At 39.1% G+C, this 17580-nt stretch overlaps 1 protein-coding gene and 1 long non-coding RNA gene across 5 annotated transcripts in view; both read right to left on the bottom strand.

Annotated features, from left to right (window-relative positions):
• Nucleotides 1-17580, bottom strand: part of SLC44A3 (solute carrier family 44 member 3) — a 102182-nt gene that overhangs the window by 8018 nt on the left and 76584 nt on the right. For all 4 annotated transcript variants that reach the window (XM_088673152.1, XM_088673151.1, XM_035121916.3 and 1 more), the window contains 5 exons: nucleotides 17023-17147; nucleotides 14929-15115; nucleotides 12175-12340; nucleotides 5668-5824; nucleotides 2873-2956 (listed from right to left, as the gene is read on the bottom strand). In XM_088673152.1, the coding sequence (XP_088529278.1) occupies nucleotides 2873-2956; nucleotides 5668-5824; nucleotides 12175-12340; nucleotides 14929-15115; nucleotides 17023-17147 (719 nt within the window). The remainder of the gene's footprint in view (nucleotides 1-2872; nucleotides 2957-5667; nucleotides 5825-12174; nucleotides 12341-14928; nucleotides 15116-17022; nucleotides 17148-17580) is intronic.
• Nucleotides 7681-8820, bottom strand: LOC148684999 (uncharacterized). The gene is made up of 2 exons (XR_015950792.1): nucleotides 8687-8820; nucleotides 7681-7843 (listed from the first exon to the last, which is right to left on the bottom strand). It is a non-coding gene; the product is annotated as an uncharacterized LOC148684999 (long non-coding RNA).

Genomic DNA, 17580 nt, shown 5'->3' with positions numbered 1-17580 from the left:
ATGGTGCCTGGTAAAAACGTAACTCACTCCTCCCCCACCAGGCTGTTGATGGACTATTATGATGATGTATTTGCTTTTACTGTGCTGCCACAGCTTCCTGCAGCTGATATGGAGGGATGTTGTTGTAGCTTTCCTATAAATTGCATGCATTTTAGTACGAATATGTCAATATTATAATGTTTTTAAACATGTTTTAAGTCTCTTGGATACCTCTGTGTAACAAGCAACTAACAAGCCTAGCAAATAAAACAATTTGTTAGTCCTTAACATAACACAAGATTCTTTGTCATTTTGACAACTTTAACATGTTTTTATTAAAGACTTAAATCCTTTGTTAGTTCATATGTTCACCGCAAGTCCATAGACCAAGATAATGAAAATTGCAACGGTAGCACAAACTAGCAAGTCTGGAACACAGACTATTCAGTTACACTTACACCCAAAGCATTTGAGAGACTGCTTAATCCTTTATATACCCAATAAGTCACTGTGGTCTACAATATAGCTTTTCCTTCAAATTCTAAAGATACCAGAAACCCACTCCACCGAGACTCAGAGCAGGGCCTTGTTCTGCAGACCAGCACTCCTGTCGAGACATGACAGACGCTCACTATCTGAACTTTCTGGAAACAACTGAAGACAGTTTTGTTCTAAGAAGCTTTCCTAGCTGGATGAAATATCTCTGATATATCTGCTGTTATTTCCTGTGTTGGGGTTTTATTGGTGTGTGTGTTATTCAGCTTTTTTATTGCATTTCATACAACGCCTTGAGATCTGTGTGGAAGGTGATAAATAAATAAGTTATTATCCTACAACTCCCTTTTACAAGAAATCCAGCCCCTAAATGTTCCAGTGCCTGGGAACCAAAGACTATATTTCTCACAGATAAATAAGGAATGGGATTGTTTACATATTTTGAAATAGCACAGTAGACAAAAAAAAGTACTTGGGGGGGGAAAAAACATCCCTCTGTACTTCACAACACAGAATGAATGTCAAGGGTCTTGGAAAAGCTGACCTGTTAGCTTCATGAGAAAAGCCCTGTGGCACAGGTCCAAGCCCTAAAGTTTCCTGCTTCTGAAGAATAATTGCAACTTTGTGTAAAAGCTGAATTCAGTCTTCCATTCCAGGACTCTATTAAAAATGAGCTCAGTGAAAAGAGGAGAGCCATAGCAACAGAATCTTATTTTAAAAGAAGCCAAAAACAAGCTGGTCAGACATGATTGTATTTAGCTTCTTTGGTTTGCTCATACAATCTGGCTGGTCTCAATCCATGTCGCATACAGAATTTCCCCAACCCAGGTACATAATAGTACATTAAGATGGCACACGGATTATAAATGATGTACCATGCTGGAGCTGTGGTATATTGTCCCTGGATATAGGGAGACTACTTATGACAGGTAGGCAGACTACGAATAGGAATAAAAGGGTGTCTGAATGAGCTGAACCACACTGATTACAATGAAACCAAGTTATTTACTTGCAGAACATCTACAGTTCAACTTTTGCAAGAGTACTTTGACATGGAACCCATGGGCTACACACTGCCTTAAAAGGGGGGCCTGAGAGGGCTAATGCAGTATCACTTTTCAAATGAATAAAAGAACCACACTAATTATAATGTATTTTGTGGTTTTATATACTGATTTTGTTCTGTGAACTGCCCTGAGACCTGCGGGTATAGGGCAGTATATAATTTATTTATTTTTATAAAATAAATAAATGAAACAAATTATTTACCTGTGGAACATCTACATAAACTTTAATCAATAGCACAGTGTGGATTAGGAAGACCTAGGCTGAAAACTCCAGAGGCCTTTAGCTAGCCACTCTCTCTCAGCCTAACCTATTTTACAGGGTTGTGTGTAGCTGCCATGAGACCAGGTTTGCTGAAGGAGAGAGAGAATAAAAATTGCTTAATTGCTTAATTATTTAATGAGACAGTCATATCCATGTGCAGCTTTCATCAGCATGCTGCCTCCAGATCCTTCAAACTACAATTCCTAACCTCAATTTATCACTACTGCAAAAAAAAAAAAAACACAAGGAAAAAAAACCCACAACAGTAAGGTATGAAAAAATGGGGTGGTAATTAGAGGAAAACTAGGAAACTTATTATAAGGAAAAATGCATCTTCCTACAGATGTTTCTGATTAGACTTAATTGTTCTTTCTTAAAACCATCAAAAATAGGATACTAAATATTTTGTATGACTAGCAGACTGAATTCATGAAATTACAATTTTGCATTTACACAGATTATTAATTATACAATATTTAACATTTCTTTTTTTAAAAGCCCAAAATAGATAAGAGAAGTTATGTAACTCCACAAAATAATTGTGTCAAGGAAACATTAAGAAAACATTCCATATAATAATTTCAAGCATAATTTTAATTAGCAAAACCACCCAGTAATCCTATAAACACCCATTCATAACTTATATCCTCAAAGATTTAACATAGTAAAAAACAAGAAGGATATATGAAGCTAGAGATTGCTGATAAGTATAAACTACTTTTCATATCTCTAACTAATCTGTTTTGAAGCTGCTTTGAGAGCCAGCGGACTCTTAAGGATAGAGAAGCATGCACAAAAATCTCATGTGGTAGCATCAACCAAGCACACAATTGTTTACTCCTCAAAGACCATAGTAGTAGATAATGCTTATTTTTGTGCCAGTCACGGTATACAGCTGTGATAGTGACCAACAGAATTACGGTAGCATTTCTGAACCAATGCTAAACTGAGCAAGTAAAAATTAAAGTAACTTTTGAAGTATTTTTGTAAAGAACCTCCATTTTCATTCTGATTTCCCCCCACTAAAGGAATCAAGTATCTATACATAACTTCACCTGATATAACATACCTGGTTTAAGCATCTTAGGCTTCTTTCTAGGCACCAGAAACAGTAACAGCAGCATTTGAATATGCATCTTGCACATGTATTCTTCTGCAGTGGGAAACAGCACTAATTAGTTGTCAAAGCTAGAAACATATTTGCAAAGCTAGTGTTTTATATTTACGTGTTGTGAAATCATAGTGCATCCCATGCTTCCATGTGTGCAGAAGTAGTATGTGAGATCATTTCCCCCAGATATGGAATATTTAGGGGAATGGTTGCACTTTGGATCTTCATTTGGCAGAAGTTTCTGTATGCACAAGAAACTGCTAGACTGTGACAACTGCATTTTAAAGACAGATTACATTTGGTAACACAAAATGTGTATAATCAAAAGGTAAAGGTAAAGGGACCCCTGACCATTAGGTCCAGTCGTGACCGACTCTGGGGTTGCGCGCTCATCTCGCAGCAGCTGACACATTCTACTAAAGGTTCCTGGTGAACTTGTGGAAGTAGGAACGCCCACGCCCCCCATGTTCACTGGCATTTTATCCTGCTTATCTTGTTCTGTTTATAGTAAAGGTAAAGGGACCCCTGACCATTAGGTCCAGTCGTGACCGACTCTGGGGTTGCGCGCTCATCTCGCATTATTGGCCAAGGGAGCTGGCGTATAGCTTTCAGGTCATGTGGCCAGCATGACAAAGCCATTTCTGGCGAACCAGAGCAGCACATGGAAACGCCGTTTACCTTCCCGCTATAGCGGTTCCTATTTATCTACTTGCACTTTGACATGCTTTCGAACTGCTAGGTTGGCAGGAGCTGGGACTGAGCAACGGGAGCTCACCCCGTTACAGGGATTCGAACCGCTGACCTTCTGATCAGCAAGCCCTAGGCTCAGTGGTTTAACCCACAGAGCCACCTGGGTCCCAATAATCAAAAGAACTGCTCCAAATTAAGTTTTTCCTATTCCAGGACCCCCATTGTCACAAAGCAGTGTGAAATACTTCTGCATCAGCTATGCAGTTACCACCTCTGTTGTGTTATGTTCTTGGTTTAATCCTGACGTATTTATTGTGTTTTGTCTGAAACAGACATACCATGGTTTGGGTTCGGACAACATGACAGGCCATATTATGGCTTCCTCGAAACAATGCAGGCACTGTGTATGAGGGGGAGGCACATTCACAATTATACTATGGTTTAAGACAAACTGTGTCTTAACAAGACATGTAGATCAGGCCTGTGAATAGTTTTGCTTAAGCTTCCATCTGCTTAGAAAATAGAGAAACAGAAAGGCTTAATGGTGTATGTTTAGCCAATATAGTTCACAACTTGACACCTGAAAACTGCTTCCCCATATTGTCTTCTTTCTTAAGGGGGTGGGAATTCCAACAGAAAGCTGTTGCAACTGCAAAACCTGTAGGACAGTTATACAGTCCATGAAGCTCTATGGACCATAAGAAACATAATTTTGGATGTGATCTTCAGATAGGCAGTAGAGAAATGTTTATACTACTACTACTACTACTACTACTAGCAGCAGCGTATTAGCCTGTTATGTTCTTGGGATTGATACATGAAAACAGAGTCTCAGTGCAAAGTAGAACATTCAGTAAAACTAAAACTTTTACTGAAACATTGGTATGATCCAGACGTTTTAGCAGCATCCTGTCTGCTTCATTTGTAGATCAAATTCCCATAACACAGGCTTTCAGGGAAACTTAGTCTTACAATTAATGCAGTGGTCTCCAATGTATTGCTATACATTATCACAACACTCTGCACAGATCACAAAAGCCACCACCATTCAATACTATTTATTCTTCTTTAGAAGAGGAAAATAAAAGCTAGAAAAGCTCTTTTAATAACTACATTATGTGACAGAGATGAGCAGAACACAATTTTTAATTATTTTCATGTAAATAAAATGTTTAAAGGATTCAGCTTTTTTTAAAAAAAAAATTGCTGGGAATTAGAAATCAAATCTAGAATTCCTGTAACAAGCATTGACTTTTCTTGATTTGTGCCATCAGCCTTTTCCTGATCAATCCTCAACATTCAAAACGGTATTGTGCTTGTAAACTATTCAGAAGCTTTAGCTTCTTCAGAATGTGGCAGCTCAATGCATAAAGAGGGTGTGTGAGGAAAATGAATTTCTTTAGTGTTTATAATTCCACTAGCTCCATACTATCTCACAGTCGTAATTCAAGCTTCCAGTTTTAATCCATGAAACCCCAAATACTTCTTTTGTCAAAATCTGTCTGTTTAGGTTTCCAGAAGAAGAGGAGGAGGAGTTTGGATTTGATATCCCGCTTTATACTACCCTAAGGAGTCTCAAAGCGGCTAACATTCTCCTTTCCCTTCCTCCCCATAACAAACACTCTGTGAGGTGAGTGAGGCTGAGAGACTTCAGAGAAGTGTGACTAGCCCTAGGTCACCCAGCAGCTGCATGTGGAAGAGCGGAACCGCGAACTCGGTTCACAAGATTACGAATCCACTGCTCTTAACCACACCACACTGGTGAAGGCAGGGGTGGGGAACTAATTAGGCACACAAGTCAGAGGTTCCTCATCCTTAGGTTATAGGTAAGCCATCAAGGGGTGGAGACGTTTCAGACTGCACAATGGAAATGTTGTGTCTTGAACTTTGTAACCTGCAGTGAACATTTGGAATCGGGATGATATTGAGCTATAAAGCTCAATAAATAAGTAAGTAAAAAATAAATACAAGAGAGGGAAATGATGCTCAGATATCATTTCTTTCTGCTCCTTGATGCATTAACTGCTATATGATGGCATTACAAAACTAAAGTACAAGCCTACCTTTTTTTCCAGGATGCTATAAATTGACAATAGAATAATCCTTGGGATTCTCATTATTGTGATTAAAAAGGACCCTTTCACAACTGTTCCCAGATGATAACAAAAAAGAATTGATATGGAAGACAGGACTGGATGACTTGGTGGTTTACTTTTATTTCTAGAATGAAAAACAAACATGTGAAACTACACAGATAATAAAATGAAACACAATATAGCTATTAGGATTGGCATCTCATAGTTTGTTAACCAATTATGACTGAAATGCTGTATCTACTGACCTTTGAAAAACTGAACTGAGCCCACGTGCCATCAAAATGGATGCAAATATATTTAAGGCCATTATAATTTACGTGCCCTCAACCCTGTCATTCCAGAAGCTCCACTATGTATGTGACAGTGCTGGGGGCTACAAACCACTCAAAACAACTGTGATATCCAATCCTATTCTCTGAATAATACAGTATGGAATACTCTATGGAAATTAATCTTTACACACATTTAGGAAATTCCCTGAATGAAAATGCAGTTTCACATGCTTAGTAGAGCCGGGGGAAATTTGCATGGTCACCACTTTCCTTGATCTGATGAGCACAGGAGAACCCATCCTTTGAGTACACAGATCTGGTGTGGCCCCCAGTGAGACCAGAAACCCACATATGTATAGATAAGGACACATGCTTTCCAAGGTTTGTTTGAGAAATATTCTTAAGAGGCCATTCAATGTTATGGCACACACTATCTCCTGATATGCTACAACTGCCAATGGCATATTAAAAACACTTTTATTCAGGCAAACCTTCAGGGAATAGTGCTTCTGCTTTTGATTTTATTCTATAGGACCTTTAGATTTGTTAATTTTATCCTGTTTTTAATATGCTGTGTCCCGCTTGGAAACATTTTTTATTAGCAGTCTAATTATTGTAAGTAAACAAATAATTAAAAACTGGAGAAGATTTAAAAGATTTTAAAATACCTCTAAACAGGGAAAAGCCGATATGAAATTTGTGGTATACAATTTTAAATTAATCTCTTTCCCACTACACTATTCTGATTAATCCCTATTTGCCATTTCATTATAAACTCTAATTCTTCTTCTCTTCAGTTATTAAATATAAGATTTGGCCTCCTTTCCAAAAACCGATAAAACTGGTATGCGGTACTGCTAATGGTGAAATGAGGACTTTACTGCTCAGGATTGACAGTAACATTCTATTGGATGGAGGCGGGGATACCAAACGATAGATTTCTGTGAGCTGGCTTTTGAAGGTGAGCTTAATAGGAATCACAGGACATAATTTTAACGGAACTTCTCAAATATTATTTGAGTTCAAGCTTGCATTAATATGAATCCAAAACAAGCCTCAAGAATGAATGAAATGAGAATCACACTTTAAAATGTTCACTCTTTCAAGTGTTTTCTGCCATGACCTTTACAAAATAGGATCAGTGTTTGCAAAAGAACAAGAGCCAACGGGTGAAGTATGAAACTGAAGTTCTGTAAATATATTTTTTATTAAATCTTCACCTAAGCAGGAATTTAAATAGACATAGCCACGTTAGCCTAGGTAGGTATCACAGTAATACAATCCCTACAGCCTTTCCACAGTAATAGCTACACTACAGCTATAAGGCTATATTTATATATGCATGTACCACATTATTTTCAATAGGAAATACCAGGAAAGTGGTATGCATTCATTTCAGTTATTCAGGCCAGGGGAACAGTTTGGGGATATGTGCTGGATTTCTATGTAAAATAAGTACATTGACATACTTTCTAAAAGTCATCATTCTTATGTTTCTGAAATAGATCTTTATCTCGGTTTGAATTTAGCTTATTCAAATGTCTCTTCATAAATGCTTACATGTGAAACACCTAGAGAAAATACAACTGCATAATATATTTTTAAAATATATTAACCAAGTATATGACATGCAAAAAGGCAAGGATTATGCATTTATTAATAATTTCTTACTGAAAGCACAAGAAGGAATTGTATTCGTATGATTTACCTTTTACTTGTAAGATTACCTAAAGTGTGTTCATTAATGTAGTCAAATGGTAAATTTTGAAGTGTGTTTGGATAAGTCTATAACAAATTCTTCAACTGCCTGGTTCCAGCCAAGGAAAACTGAAGAGAACAGGCTCTGATAATGTTTCGCGGCTTTATGGGCTCTAAGCAGGTCAAAAAACAGAACAAAGAACTTTCCTTTTATCTAAGATCGAACCAAAAATGCAAAAGATGCAAGATAAGAGACAGCTGGTAGAGCTAATATGGCTCAGAAAATGTCATCAACTGGTATATCAACCCAAACAACCTCACTCAACTGCAGAGAAAAAAATCGAAGTCATCTAATAAGAATGCCGAGTTAGTACTGGGCAGTGACGATACCTTGGGCTAAGTTCAACTGGGCGGTACCACACGGCTGTTAAGAGGACTCTTAAGAGAAGAAGGTACCCCTGATGCTGTTGCAGACACTTTTACAGCATGAATTTTCTGAGCTGAATTCCTGCTTGCTGAGATAGTTTCATTGTGGCTTGTGCCCTGTTCCTTGTGCTGTTATAGAGTAAATAAAATAATCTACACTCACAAAACTGACTACGTAATTTGTCTATGTAATAAAAATATATTTAAATATTTGTGAAATGAAGCACCCTTTCCTCTGTGAAATAAAAGTATGAGGTATCTCATTCCATAGCACCAGAAAACTTTACAATCTTATGATATGGTCAAGCACTTTTCAGGCACTGTATTTTTTAGTGGAAAGAGAAGCAAACAATGCATCTCCTTCCCACTACTATTACCTCCAACAATCCTTTGATGCCTTCTATATATTTCAGATTCGAAATACAGTAAACGTGAAATAACAGCAAGAGTATCATTACCATTTTTACAGACTTTCCCAGTGTCAACCAATGAAATTAGGCCTGAGTGGGGATTTCAACCCATACCCACTTATTAGTCACTCAGCTGCGCTGCCACTCATTTAAAGGTACCAAATTTGCATCCTTACTCACCATAAATTGAAAGCTTAAAATGCAACCTTTCAGTATGAAGTCCTTTTTAAAGGCAGATTTCAAAATACTGAGTTCTGCTTTCACAAATCATGAAAGAGTAGGTGTTAGAGGAAGCTGTCTATTATTAAATTATTAACAGCTCTAAAGAATGCATCTTTTATCTAAAATAAAATAAAGCAAAGTATCGTTTCAGGTCAAACAGATGACCCCTGTAAAGCTAATCCAGCTGAAACAACTCCCCACCCTCCCCACTTTTAATTCCGCTTATGGAGAGACTGCAAAGTGCCTAATAGATTGCTTTGTGTAGTGAGGAAGCAGGTTTGCTGAGGTAAAGGCTGCTCTATTTCCTGTAAATGCTTACTAGCTAAAAGGAAAGGCTCTGCATGCAATGTGATAAACAAAGCTCTTGTGACATACCGTACTACTGCCCCAAAGCGTGTGATAGCATTCTTGCTTCATCTTTCTACACACATTAGTCCGCTGCATTGGTTTAACTACTACTATGTGCTGGCAAAGCAAATCATAGGAAGAGAGACCAACACTGTAGGGTGGCTCATTTCCCTCGGTAAATACATGAATTTCAATGCTGACATACATCATCTAGCATTATAAAAGAGAAAATGGTGTAGAGCAGACAAACACCAACTCTCATCTGATGGCTCTTGATTTGAGAGATGTGCCAAAGGAATGCCAAAGGAACAAAGCCATTCTGAAGGTCACAGTGGTGCACTATATCAGAAGGGGAGAGTGCGAGGAGAGAAGGCATGCTTGTTACCCTTGGGAAAATACTGGTGAGATCAATATCTCTAGCTTGCATGAATTAAGTCAACCCTGACCTATACTATTAACTCGGGTCAAATTGGATGGATGGATGGATGGATGAATGGAATAATATAACAACAGTGTTAGAAATTTTAATAGTCATTTCTATATCACCTAGTTTGCTAAATCATGGTTTACAAGTGAAAGTGCTGTGGGCTGGTGATGGACTACAAAATCTTCCCTCTCACTGCTTCAGTTTCTCTCCCAAAATACCACCGTGTGTTCTTTCTTCCTTAACTTCTAAAAAACCCCAAAGAGTCATAATAATTCACACTCTCTCCTACCCATTGTTTTCCCAAAAGGACAATTTTATTTGTTTATTTTCTCTCTCTTCCTCTCTGTCTCATCTGCAAGAAAAATCTTCCCTTGGTGCTAGGGAGGGAGGGGGAATCCTCTTGGCATGTCCCCTGAGGCAGTGTTTCTCAAATTCGGATCCCCAGCTGCTGTTGGACTACAACTCCTATCATCCCTAGCTAGCATGACCAGTGGTCAGAGACGATGGGAGTTGTGGTCCAAAAACAGCTGGAGACCCAAGTTTGAAAAATATTGTGAGGTGACCCATTTGGGCTCTGAGGTGGATTCAGAGCCTTGGCTCAGTCTATGTGCCTCTTGTGCCCCCTAGTGGCCCAGTTTGTCACCTACAGCATGATGTAAGACCAGTACATATGGTGTAGAGAGACAAATGTGATATTTTGAAACAAATTCTTACTGAAATCAGAACAGAGTGATTTTCCTAAGGAGAAAAACTTGCTGGAAGAACTCCTATGAATACAAATACCTCCAAGAACATTCTAAAAACCATCTACAATTCTCAACCTTACTCCACAACTGAGAATGCTAGTAGCATTCTTTCTTCCCAAAGGCAACATTCCTCAAATGAGCACGCATTCTATTATATGAGTGGGGATTTTTAAAAAAGCAGCAAGCACACCACTGTAACATTTGGGAACATTCAAAATTTAAAGAATGAATCATATGTAAAGTGAAACTGACAATGGGCATAACCCAACAAATCAGCCTCACGCATAGAGACAAGCTTGCACAAGCCAGACAGGTTTTTCAAGTATGAAAAATTGCTTGCACAAGTTACCCCCATATGGGATCTAAATTAATTCAGACAGCTGAGAACATATCACTTTGCCAGAAGAGCAGTATTATGTATGGCATGTAGAAAATGAAAGTTTATGAATGTAATAGAGGATTATAGAGGATGAGTTGCTAATTTCATGAAAATAAAAAAGGGTTTAAATAAACTATTTGTCAAAATGTAACAGAATTATTTTTAAGAGGTCATTATAGATAATATATGTACAGAATTGTACACAAATGTACAGAATATGTACACAAATTATAGCTTTGAAGTGGAAATCGCAAAGAGAGAGAGAGAAGTGGAAAATCAGCTTACAGTGATTGCCAATATATGAATTATTCTGGAATGACTGAATTCCAGCTATTAGATAGTCCATTCTGGGATAAAACAAAACAAATATTGCTTGAATTGCAGTTTTATTGGTGCCAGAGGCACTGGGTATCCAGTTATGGCAGCCTGCTCACACAACAGCTAGCAGAAGCTTCATTCAGCTGATTCCAATAGGTGCCTTGCACTTATTAAATATGTTGCACAACCCTCAATAATAATAATAATAATAATAATAATAATAATAATAGACAGTTAAGCTTGTGTGCTTCTGCTTGCACAACATCAGCTTTCTGACTCCTAAAGCTGCCTTGGTACTTCTAGAAGTTATAGCAATGGCCCTATCCCTCACAGTTACTCTCATACATACGCGTCTAAGAGACTCGTGGTGCACAATTCGCTTACAAAGCATTTATGTATCACTTTAGAGAGTTCAACATGTTTCACACACATTATCTCAGTAATCATTACAACAAGCCAGCAAAGTAGTGCAGTTTCATTATTCCACGCCAAGGCTGAGAGATGCAGTAGTAGCCTAAAATCAAATACTACCCTGGTTTGGACAGAACACTAAACAGTAGCTTAAACAATCTGCTTCAGTTTCCCACTAATTGTTGTTTGTCAAGCCACCCAAATCAGGAACTAAAGTTAGTTTGAACTATGATTTTACTTATCAATTCAAGATCGTGAACAATATCTTGAAGCTGGCTTGTTAAGACAAGTAACAGATAAAACCATACAGTGAAAGATTACAGTTAAACGAAAATTGAAGCAAATACTTGTGACTTCCTCCACAGACACACTGGAGAAGATGAGTGGAGAGTGCATGAGCCCGAATATCACTCACATTCACATAGCACTAAGCTATGGTTGTGTATTATGTTCAAATGCAGCCACTAGGTTCATACCGTAGTGACATTCGAAGTAAGAACTGCTTAGTTCACAGTTCTTCTAGTTCACATTTGAAATCAAAAGTGCTTAGTTTACAGTCTTTTAACTAAGCTACAGTGGCTCTTGTTGCAGTTCATCTCTATCAATGTCAGAATAACCAACTTTGCATTCCAATACATATCTACTGAAAGTAATTTCTGAGTTTACTACCAGGAAAATAAGTGAGTGTAGGACTGTAGCCTTAGCTTTCAAAGTCCAACCATCCGTGGCTTTTTAAGAAAACAATTTCTTTCACAACAGATTGAAAATAAAGACTAAGAAATAAAACTCCTGGCAAGAAGATAAATGCCGCACATACCGGTTGAAGAAGTAAGAAACCACTGCCCCAGCCACAGTCATCTGCTGACATGCTAGAATGAATTCACTTGTCCAGATAAGCCCAACTAAGTGGTACCACCACATGTATCGAATGCCAAACCGAATATTGTATTCCACTTGACCTCTTGAAACAACTTGGGCATTGCCTGCAAATTCAAGACACACAAAAATGTAATGACTCAACAAACAAATTTATTTTTTTGAAATGGTGACATTAATCTAATGTACTTTTCCTTCGTTCAACTATTCTAACCATGATTGATTTTTAAAAATAATATTCAGCTGATTTGTTGTTAAATGGGTTTTTAAGAATTATAAATATATAAACCCTGGTGGACTGGCCCAACTGAGAGCAGTGGGAAGATGGATGTTGTTGCCACATTAGAGCACCTGAAGAGGGCCAGTGAATCAGTTATATACATTATTCTCCAGAATATTTTCTTATTAGCACATATTTGCGAACAAGTTACAAACCACAATGTGCAGAGGGTGGGATTCACCTAGCAACCCCCATCAGAAGAAACCCTGTGCAAAGACTTTTGCTTGTGCAACAGGGCTCCCCTCTTCCTCCCCATTTGTTCCTTGAAATTGGCTTGGGAGAGTGGTCAGGAGAATCCCCAGAACAGCATGCAGGAGAGAACTGTGGGATCATTCCTTCTGGCAAGGTGAAATGCTTGCGCAGATGGAATGTTTGTCACAGCAAGACTTGCATTGCACTCAGAATGTTGTACTTTTGATAGCCTTCTGTAAATATTTGCTAATGATTTAGTTTATTGCATGGAAATGATAGGCCTGGCATTCAATGTTACAATGCTGTTCAAACCTGTCAGGACTCTTTATAAGCAGAAGGCCAACATTTATTTTATTTAAGGCCTTCCACTCTTCAAGGAAGCCTGAAAGTGGTCATCTGGACTAGAAAAGCAGGGTGAAGAAATCTTCTGGTAAAGGGCAGACAGTGCTAGGCAGGAAGCTGGACTCATTTTGGAATGTGACACAATTGCAACACGTAACATTAATGGGCAGGGATATACCAGCAATTTAACACTATCTTGTGCCAATGCATGTTTGCAGATGGAGTAGGGGAATTTATTGACACCTGATACAGCACAATGAGTACTTAATGGAAATATTTGCTGAGTGAGGAGCAATTCTGCGACTCGACTCTGTGACCTTGTCCAGGAATGCTGTTCTATGTGCAGACTTTTAAAACACACAGAAGTCAACTGAATTACAGTGGTACCTTGGTTTAAGTATACAATTGGTTCTGGAAGTCTGTACTTAACCCTGAAGCATATTTAACCTGAAGCGAACTTTCCCATTGAAAGTAATGGAAAGTGGATTAATCCGTTCCAGACGGGTCCGCAGAGTACTTAAACTAAAAATATTCAAACCAAAGCGTACTTAAACTGAGGTATGGCTGTAGTTTTGCAGCAATTACATCAAGCTAATGTTTTGCACTGCAACAGCTTGAACAGGGCCGGATTAAATCTGATAACTACTTGCTTGTCACTTAAAGGTGAAGGAAAACAAAAGTTGGTATTTTGGCAACTACTTGTACATACTTTCCAGAGTGGTAGCCATGTTAGTCTTTTGCAGCAGACACAATAAGGCGGCATAATAAATTGGTCAGTCTTGAAGGTGCCACAAGACTCTTTCTTGTTTTTACTTCTACAAAGCAGGTATTAAAATTGTACAGATATTAACAGTTACAAACTGGCAGCTAGAACAACTGGCACCCTTTTTGACACTCCACAGAAAGGGAAATGATGCCTCTCGCATCTTGCCTATCTGATTTGACACTTATATTGGCCTCATTTGCAGGTCTCAGTAAATCAACCTTACTCCCACAAGGTTCAGATGACATGCTAAGCCAAACCTTGAGTTTAGCTCAGCATGGCTAGGGAACAATAAATATATGGATGGAATGATGTGGCTGCAAGCTCCCCTTCTAGAAGCCTTCATGCTTGTGTGGTCCCAGTAAGCCATAGCTTGACTTACTGCAAGACGCAAATCAGGCTACTGTGCTGTAATCTTCCTCATTACTTTATATGCCATCTGAACACATTTTATTCTCTCCACTTTTTTTCTACAGCAGAAGGAAAATATTTCTTTAGCAGGTGTGGTGCATTAAATCAAACCACTGTACATTTATTGTACTGTGCTGCTGCAACAATAAGCTACAACATGGATTTATCAACTTTGCCTTTCTAACTCAAGGTCACAACCACCCAAGCCTGCTTAAAATGTGTCTAAGAGAAACTAAAGGCAGTTTTGCCAGGAAATGCTGACCTTTATAATGGTGCCAAGAGCAGCAAATCAAATTGGGGAATAAAACCACATGGCCCAGAACATGCTTTAAGAAGAGTTGGGTAAATTCTAGCTGACATCTACAATTGTTGTATGATACACATCAGCACTGTATCCAACATATACTGTATTCTTAAAACAGAGTTAAGCAGGTACAGCATTTGTAGCAGAAAACAAGGCTGTTTTACAAAGTCAACACAAACTAAAAACTATTTTTAGGAACTAACGTAATTGGATTCTATATCCTCAGTAATGTGCCAGACGACTTACCTTTCACGTATCAGGAACTATGGTTGAAATACAATTTTTTTTTAAAAAAAACACTTATGCATTCGTGTGTACATTGCACCATCAAAAAGTGCATGTTTAACAGAAAATACGTGATATAGCCAGATATCATTAGGGGGAGGGTGGGAGGTCTACTAACCTGCAGTTCCTAAGCTAAGTAACACAGCCACCCAGTACACCCAGAAGAAAAGAAGTATTGTGAAAGTCCAAATAGGCTGGCAGAACAAAGAAGGGACGTTGCCAATAATTTTATTGGCAACATGAAAGAGCTGTATAGTTTCGTGAACTCTCTTCCTTAATATCAGTGTCAGGAGAATGAGAATAACCTACCAGAAAGAAAAATAATACGTTAAAATGTTTCAGTTAACAAATTAACAACATTTGGGATGGAGAAGTATTAAGATTTTAAGGTCAGTCAATCTTGGTTCAGGAACTTTTTTCTAGTTCCATTATTGATTGTAACAAGAACAGCTACAACCCTAGCAGAAGCAGAAATATAAAATGAAAGAGGCCTGTCAGATCTATGGGTAAAGGAAAAACAAGGTAACGGTAAAGGGATCCCTGACCATTAGGTCCAGTCGTGACCGACTCTGGGGTTGCGGCGTTCATCTCGCATTATTGGCCGAGGGAGTTGGCGTACAGCCTCCAGGTCATGTGGCCAGCATGACAAAGCGGCTTCTGGCGAACCAGAGCAGCACATGGAAACACCATTTACCTTCCCGCCAGAGCGGTACCTATTTATCTACTTGCACTTTGACATGCTTTTGAACTGCTAGGCTGGCAGGAGCTGGGACCGAGCAACGGGAGCTCACCCCATCGCGGGGATTCGAACCGCTGACCTTCTGATCAGCAAGCCCTAGGCTCTGTGGTTTAACCACAGCGCCACCTGCGTCCTTAGGAAAAATACTGGAACACAAAATTGCACCTTGTTGCAGAACCATTTCTCATGCAGCAAAAGGTTCAGCTTTTAACAGTGTACTGGGGGAGTTGTGCAAAGGTACACTCAAAACTACAGAACAAGCTTCTTCTCATAGCATGCCACCTTGTGCCTACAACAGGGTATGTCAGCATGTGAGATTCTCACATGTTTTTACAGGCTCTTGAGACCCCCAAATCCACACTGATCTAATTTGAAGATGTCTCACAGATGCCTCACAGTGCTACAATCCGTCTATGCAGCCGCTCTATACTTTTTCTCTCTGCTACAACAAAACATGAATATAAGCATAGCAAGTGGTGATCTTTATTCTACTGTAACACTATCAACAATATATAAACATACCAAACTGTACTGAATTCTGAAAATCATAAACTAGAATTTGCAAATGGCTCCATTAATTGTGGCATGGGTTATTTCACATTCAACACTAGGCCTTATAATATGGCTGAATTGAGTCTAGAACAAGCTAGTTGCATGCAGGTCCCATTGAAATAATTACATATTTCTGCCAAGCATTTTTTTCTGGCCCCATTGACTCTGACCAGCAGCAAAAAGTGGGGAAAAATAAAGTAGTCCTAGCACTGGGGTAGGCAGCCAAGCACCCTGATGGGGATGCAAATCACACCTTCTCCAGTCATCAGATGGATCATTTGGTGTGTGGAGAGAGAATGATAACCATAGCTGTCAAGTTCCCCTTTTTTTAAGGGAAATTCCCTTATGCTGAATAGGCTTCTTCGTGAGAAAAGGGAAAACTTGACAGCTATGATGATAACCCCCCTCCTTGCCTGATCTGCATAGATCAGCTGGGGCAGGGGGCTGTGTGCCTCCACATGTCTGCAGGTGTGAAATGCAAGAATGCGCACATAAGCATGTGCAGCACACTACTCCCAGCCTTCACTGTTTGAGTGGCAGTTGGAAAAGAAAGTTTTTCAGGGGTCTCTTGCAGGTATAGGCAAACTTGGCCCTCCTGCTGTTTTGGGACTACAATTCCCATCATCCCTAGCTAACAGGACCAGTGGTCAGGGATGATGGGAGTTGTAGTCCCAAAATATCCGGAGGGCCGAGTTTGCCTATGCCTGCTCTAGTGGCTTGTGCAGGCCCATGAAGTTGTTGATTTCTGCCTACCAGAGACCTGCAACAGTGCAGATGGAGACACGAGATGCTTTTTGCAAACAAAAATGTCAAATTACCTGTAGCGTTCCAGTTTATCATATACTTCTGAGGTAGCCCCACCTTACCCCATGCTAACAAATTTCCCACAAAATGCTAATGACTCTGTGGTAAGTGTCTTACCGTAATGATTGAAGATAAAATAGCAAATCCAAACAATAATTTCATGTTTTCCTTTTCTGTTTCCAATTCTATGCTCGGCTCATTGGTGTAATTATAATACAGCCACCACATGATTCCTGAAACAACTGGAACAAATACAGCAATACAGGCATTATTTATTTTAACTGAAAGACACGAACTACTTAGGTATACTTTCCTTATCTGCAGTGCCCATGAAACTGAAAAATCAGACTGGCATCAAATGGTGGACCTAAAAATAGATCATTATACTCGCAACCTTGAAGTAAAGTAGTGTTGATGTATGGGCCTTTGATTTTAAACTCTTGCTGATTCAAAGTTATGTAACAGAATGTCCTGGATAGTTAACGGGTATGTACCACGGAAGCACGTCAAAGTGCAAGTAGATAAATAGGTACCGCTCCGGCGGGAAGGTAAACGTGCACTGCTCTGGTTTCGCCAGAAGTGGCTTAGTCATGTTGGCCACATGACCCGGAAAAACTGTCTGCGGACAAATGTCAGCTCCCTCGGCCAGTAAAGCGAGATGAGCACCGCAACCCC

This window comes from Zootoca vivipara, chromosome 7 (genome assembly GCF_965207765.1).
Source record: "Zootoca vivipara chromosome 7, rZooViv2.hap1.1, whole genome shotgun sequence".
Lineage (NCBI taxonomy): Eukaryota > Metazoa > Chordata > Lepidosauria > Squamata > Lacertidae > Zootoca > Zootoca vivipara.
Note: the sequence above shows the minus strand (reverse complement) of the source record. Positions and strands in the feature narration are given on the sequence as shown.